The following is a 7,010-nucleotide window of genomic DNA, read 5'->3' on the forward strand; positions in this document are numbered from 1 at the left end:
ATGCACCTGCACCAGATATCAGCAACTGTTGAGTTTTTGGCAAGTTGAAATGTCTCCAAATGGACCCTCGAGATTTATTCGGAACCTATAGGAACAAAACATATATGCTACTAGGCTATTTTTTATGTTCTCAACTCAATAGCAATGCCAAATTTTTGGAAATATATTATTTTCATCAAATTAGCCCCTGCGAATCCTAAAATCTTAATTTAACTAGTTTTTAAAATAAGGGCGAAAATGCAAAATAAAGCTTTGAGCCCGAACTACCCATGATACTAACTCAAAATTGATGTTTCAGATCTAACCAAACTATTTAAACCATCATCTGACTCTCAAAACACAAAATGTTGACCAAAGTTAGACTAATGACTTTTTAAGCTTTAAGAAGTCTCAAACTCTCCGAAATCACTCCTAAAAGCCTCGAAAAGCATGTCAACCATCCCTACACCTAAAAATCAACATGTAAAACTACAGAGAATGGAAAAATGGTTAAAAAACATAAAAAAAATTCACATAATAGGTTCTTATATTATCCACCACTAAAACATTAGTCGTACTAGAACTAAAAGCAAATAAGGTACCTAGAGTGACAAAAAGCTGGGAAAATGTACGATGCACATCAGAATTGACCTCCTAAGTAGATTTTTGAATAAGATGATGTCTCCACTTGACCCTCACCAACTCAATACTCTTAGACCTCAACTTTCTAGTCTACCTGTCTAGGATAGTCATAGGCTCTTTATCAAAGGATAAATTATGGTCTGACATAATGGGATCTAATTGAATCATATGGGCATTATCTGGACAGTAACTCCTCAACATATATATGTGAAACCCAAGATAAAAAACCGATTGATGTGGAGGAAAAGATAGCCTATATGCCACATCACCTTACTTCTTAATGATTAAAAGGCTAATGAATGTCTTACTGAGCTTTCTTTTCTTCCAGAATTGTATCACACCTTTCATGGGTTGAAATTTCAGTAGAACTCAATCTTCAATCATATATGATACATCGCGGTCTCGATGGTCGGCATAACTCTTTGACCTACTTTTGAAAGCCAATGGCCTCTGTTGTATCCGTCTCAACCGGTCCATCGAATACCTCAAAAATTTTATCATATGGTCTCACCTCAAACTACTTAAACCATTCCATGATGGATCTATATATCCATCAATATAAACCCTCAAAAGGCTTCATCTAAATGCTGGAATGATAATTATATTATTGTTGTAGATGAACTCGGCTAGGGTAAAGTACTGATCCCAATGACCTCCATAGTCCATAATACATACTCTAAGCATATCCTCGAATACCTGAATAGTCCTCTTGAACTGACCATCAGTTTGAGGATGAAATGATATGCTCAAATCAAGTTGAGTACCCAGCTAACTCTGAATAGAACTCCAAAAAAATGAGGTAACTACAGTACCTTTATCAGATACAATAGAAACAGAGACATCATATAATCAAACAATCTCCCTAATGTAGAATTGGCCAACTTCTCTGCATTATAACTCACCCTAATGGAATAAAATGTACTGACTTGGCCAATTGATCCATAATTACCCAAATAGAATCATATTTCCCCAAAGTCGAGGGTAGACAAGCTATAAAGTCCATGGTGATTTTCTCCTACTTCCACTCAAGAATGGCCATCCTCTATATATAGCACCCAACCTTTAATATTCACACTTCACCCTTCGACAAGTTAAACACTCAGTCAAGAACTTAATAATATCCTTCTTCATACCACCCAACCAATAATGTTGTTTTAGATCATGATACATTTTAGTCGCCCCTGGGTGAATAGAATACTAGAACAGTGAGCCTCCTCTAAGATTATCTCACAAACTTAAGCAACTAATCCTTAAAATCCTATCAAATCAGGAGATACCTCTTTTGCTTTGCCGCTCAACACCTTATTAAGAATGACCCTCAGCTTATAGTCATCAAACTACTGAGCTTGGATCTGCTCTATCTAAGAAGATCTATCCTCAACAAAGGCTAACACATATTGAGGTGTTAAAATATTAAGACTAACTAAAAAGTTAGCTAAGACTGAACCTCCAAGGCCGAAGGCCGTTCTTAAGTCAAGAGATGAGCGAGACTACCTATACTAGTCGACTTTTGGCTCAAGGAATCTGCAATAATATTTTCCTTTTTTAGATGATGAAAAATAGTGAGATCATAGTCCTTAAGCAACTCAATCCATTGTTGTTGTCTCATAATAATATCTCGCTAATTGAAGAAGTACTGAAGGCTATGATAATCTGAGAATATCTCACAATGGACCCTGTGCAAGTAATTCTACCACAACTTTAACATAAAGACGACTACTGCCAAATATAATTCATGGGTAAGGTAGTTCTTCTCATTGGGTTTCAACATACTAGAAGTATAATCAATCACCTTACCCTCCTGCATCAACAAAATACCCAATACAGCTCCGGAGGCATCACAAAATATAGTAAATCCTACACTCTTCTTGGGCAAAGTCAACAACACCTTAAGCTTTTAAAAGCTCGCCTCACAAGCATTCAACTACTGAAATACAACCTTTGTCTAAGTCAGCTTGGTCAATGGAGTCGCAATAGAAGAGAAACTTTTAATAAAGCATCGATAATAACCTGCTAAACTAATGAAACTCCAAATCTTGATAGGAGAAATAGGTATATCCTAATCACGAATCACTGCTATCGTAGATAGATCAACCATAATTCCATCATTGGTCACCACATGATCGAAGAAAGAAATAAAATCTAACTAGCACTCATACTTGGAGAATTTAGTATATAACTTCTCATCTTGCAATCTTTGAAGTACAGTCCTCAAGTGTCTCAGGTGATCAGTCGCAATAGAAGAGAAACTTTTAATAAAGCATCGATAATAACCTGCTAAACTAATGAAACTCCAAATCTTGATAGGAGAAATAGGTATATCCTAATCACGAATCACTGCTATCGTAGATAGATCAACCATAATTCCATCATTGGTCACCACATGATCGAAGAAAGAAATAAAATCTAACTAGCACTCATACTTGGAGAATTTAGTATATAACTTCTCATCTTGCAATCTTTGAAGTACAGTCCTCAAGTGTCTCAGGTGATCAGCCTCATTCTTGGAAATACGATCAAAATACACGAATCATCAACTCCATGAATGTTGCAGGGGCATTGGTCAATCCACAAGAGATGACCAAAAACTCATAGTGACTGTATCGAGTCCAAAAAGTTATCTTTGAAATCGAAGCTTTAATCCTCAAGTGTGTACCCAGATCTCAAGTCAATCCTAGAAAATACCAGAGCACCCTAAAGCTGGTCAAATAGATCATCAATGCAAGGAAGAGGATACTTGTTCTTGATAATCACCTTGTTCAATTACCGATAGTCGATACACATACGCATAGAGCCATCTTTCTTTTATACAAATAGGATAGGATCACCCCATGGAGATATGCTAGGTTTAATCAAACCCTAACTCAACAAATATTGTAATTTATTATTCAATTCCTTCAACTCAGTTGGGGCATTCCTATAGGGAGAAACGGGAATGAGCTTGGAGCCCAGCTCAACCTCAATAGTAAAATAAATATCACGGTTTGAAGGCATACCAGGAAAATTCATAGGAAACACATCTATGAACTCATGAACAACCCGAACAAATTCTAAAAATAGCGGGAAGGCAACACCAGTATCGCGAACATATGCCAAATAAGGTAAAGACCTCTTTTCTAGCATGAAACGAACATATTGAAAAGATATAACTCCGTTTAGACCCAAAATAATAGTACCTTTACAAGCTAACCTTGACACACCCGGAGTAGCTACAATCATGGTCTTGACATAATAATTCAGAATAGCATGATAGGGAGATAACCAATCCATACGCAAGATAACTTCTAAATCAAAGCTGCCAAGTTGACTTGTTTTGTGATATTTCTCATTTTCCTAGATCAAATATAATATAATTTTTGATCAATATGCATATATTGTTTTATCATATTGGTATAAAATGTACAACTCATATTATCTTTCTATAGAAGGTTCAAGCAAACAAAGCTGAAACATTTTTGTTACACTTGCTAAGCCTTTTTGCAACTCAGATGATTGTTAAGAGTATCTAATTATAACTTAAACAATGTCAAAAATACGTCTGGGCATCTGGAGTTAATGTATGACCATATTAGCATAATACAATATTCCTATGCTTTCAGCAAAAAAAATATATACAATCTTTTATATAATTTTTAAATATTTAGATTTTATTTAAAATATTTAGTTACTAATTCAAATTCAATTTAATTTTCTTTTTCTTCTTCAATGCTCGAGTCAAATTATTACCTAATCAACACAAATCAATCTTATATATAATAATATGGATCCTTACATTTATCCTTTTCAATGGCCAAGTTAAAATCATTGCCAAGTTTGTTACAACATACAGGTTCATAGTATTGCACTATTGCTCCTTCGTCCCTCCTGTCCACTTTACTTGTTTTCCCTAGTAAAATGATGTTTTAAAATATTTGTCATTTTAGCAAGATATAATTAATTATTAGTTTTTACATTTATCCTTGATAACTAAATGTAAAAAGAGATTACTTTGCTGATAACGAAAAAGTATTAAATTGAGATCAAACGACAAATAAAGATAATATAATCAATTTACCCATTAAGTTAATAATTTTAATTTTTCTTTCTTAAGTGGGCAAGAAGAAAAACATGTTTTCACACTCCAGTGATATATATCTTCTAATCAAGCAATAAAAGGAAATTAAAAAAAAATCCTTCTGTTCTCATTATATTCTATATAAACCCACTCTATAGATTAAGAGACCTCCATTAGATTAGATAAACACACTTTATAAACTAAGAGACCTCCATTCGATCTCCTGATTACTTTATTTAATATATAGCCATGGAAGTAAAAAATGTAGAAGAAAAGCAATTGACACTTGATGATCATAAGCAATGGAGAGATTGCTTAATGAAGGATGTAGAGGAGATAACTGCATACAAATTCAAGAATTCTGATTTATTATATCAAGCTTTTACTCATTCTTCCTTCCAAGAAGACTCTGCATCATATGAGAGATTGGAGTACATAGGTAATTACTAGAAGTGGATCTTGAGAAAGTTAATGGTCTATTGGCTCTCTAAACGATCTAACCTCGTTGATTTTCTTTCTTTTTACCACGAGATTAAAAGTCTTTTTTTTTTCTTTTAAACTTTGTGCTCAGTAAATATGTCTTATGTGTAGGTGACTCTGTTCTGAATATGTTAATTTCAAAGCGTCATTATTTTGATTACCCTGATCTGGCTCCTGGAAAGCTTACAACGTTGAGAGCAGCCAATGTAGATACAGAGAAACTTGCTAGAGTCGCCATCAAATACAACTTGCATAATTATTTACGTCACAAGAAGCCTTTACTTAAAGCACAAGTAAGTATATAACAATAAGCTCAATTCATTTGTACCTTCTTTATTTGTTTTTTTTATTCAACTAAATTTGAAAAAATAGTATATGAATTTTATTAATGTTCGTTGGTTGGTGTATACAAAAAGTAAGTGCAGCGCCTAGATATATTAAAGAGCACAAATTTATGTAACATGCATGCTTTTGAGTTGCGAAAAGAGAGAGTAAATTGTAGTAACCTACAAAAGTAGAATAAGTGTTAAAAAAAGCATTTAGTATGTCTCAATTTAAGCGAAACATTTTACTTGTACTTTGTCCTAAAAAGAATTATAGTATCTTTACATATTCTAATTTTAATTTTTTTAATTTTGTTTTTAATATGATCATATTTGGCCACAGAAGTATGCCTTTATTTATACCATACATTCTAATTCTTCTTTTTTATTAACTTAGTGCTCAATCAAAGAGTATTACATAAATTAGAACGGAGACATTATCAATTTTTTTTACAAGCTTGTTATTTCCACAGGTGGAAGAATTCACAGAAGCTATATTACAATATCCATTGCATTCAGTAGGACTTATTGATCCCCCAAAAGTTCTTGCAGATTTAGTTGAATCGTTGATTGGAGTTATCTACATTGACTCCACATTCTGCATGGATACAACTTGGCAGGCATGAAGTGATTTTCAAATCTATACAATATACATTTATTAATTTACGCTACTCTTGGAGATCTCTATTAATAAAATAATATTTTATACATTGAATTGACAGGTGATAAAATATTTGTTGCAACCCCTAATTACTCCAGAAAAACTCGAGGTTCATCCAATGACAAAACTCCACGAATTATGTCAGAAGAACAAATTGAAGTTAGAATTTGTTGGTCATCAATGGGAGAAAACAGGAGAGATCGAAGTTTTTGTCGACAGAAAACTTGTAGGGAAGGGAAAGTCAAGCGGGAAAAAAACAATAGCACAAAATAGGGCTGCACACAATGCGTATAATCAAGTTGTTAGAAATTTGGCTGAGAAAGTCACTATTGATGATGATCAAGCAGCATCGGAGGATGCATTGATGATGCAAGATACGACTAGTGATGGTGAGTCCTTTGATGAGGCTCCTGGATGCTTGATGTTGCGATTGTTGGGTCATGGGCTTTATCCCTTCCTATGTGCATAAAATGAAGCCCAATTTGGATCAACTCACTTTTACCCATAGGCCCATTACTATGGGACATATATATTGATCTTTTTAGGCCTTATTCACCATCACAAAAGAGAGTTTTCAGCAGCCAAAGAGAGAAAAACAAAGCTAATTTTCGCACCTAAATTTCAGCCACAGCTGTCAACTTCAAATTGCGATTCATGCTTCGTTTCCTGTCCGATTACTGACGAAGCTTGATTTGGTGGCCTGTAGTTCCTGTTCTTCATTCCCGAACAGTAGCGGTGTTTTTGGTGCTTTCACTCCTTTATTTCTCTAGTGTTTGGTGCTGTGGATTATGTATTGTTTCTTGTTGTTTGACACTTGTTTGGTGGCCATTTTGGAGGACAATATTGTAACTCTTTGGTGATTATAGTGGAG

At 34.2% G+C, this 7,010-nt stretch overlaps 1 protein-coding gene across 1 annotated transcript; it reads left to right on the forward strand.

The window, feature by feature from the left end:
• Nucleotides 1-4,924: 4,924 nt before the first annotated feature.
• On the forward strand, nt 4,925-6,608 carry LOC107876681 (ribonuclease 3-like protein 3). The gene is made up of 4 exons (XM_016723548.1): nt 4,925-5,114; nt 5,267-5,448; nt 5,952-6,098; nt 6,201-6,608. The coding sequence occupies exons 1-4, from the start codon at nt 4,925-4,927 to the stop codon at nt 6,606-6,608; spliced, it is 927 nt and encodes a 308-aa protein (XP_016579034.1).
• Nucleotides 6,609-7,010: the final 402 nt, after the last annotated feature.

Source organism: Capsicum annuum, unplaced genomic scaffold, assembly GCF_002878395.1.
Source record: "Capsicum annuum cultivar UCD-10X-F1 unplaced genomic scaffold, UCD10Xv1.1 ctg4380, whole genome shotgun sequence".
Lineage (NCBI taxonomy): Eukaryota > Viridiplantae > Streptophyta > Magnoliopsida > Solanales > Solanaceae > Capsicum > Capsicum annuum.

What these genes read in the sequence shown, in the direction of transcription:
- LOC107876681 (XM_016723548.1), top strand. Translation starts at nt 4,925, where the DNA reads ATGGAAGTAAAAAATGTAGAAGAAAAGCAATTGACACTTGATGATCAT. An exon ending in TGAGAGATTGGAGTACATAG is followed by an intron (nt 5,115 to 5,266) that starts GTAATTACTAGA and finishes TCTTATGTGTAG; the next exon opens with GTGACTCTGTTCTGAATATG. An exon ending in GCATGGATACAACTTGGCAG is followed by an intron (nt 6,099 to 6,200) that starts GCATGAAGTGAT and finishes TTGAATTGACAG; the next exon opens with GTGATAAAATATTTGTTGCA.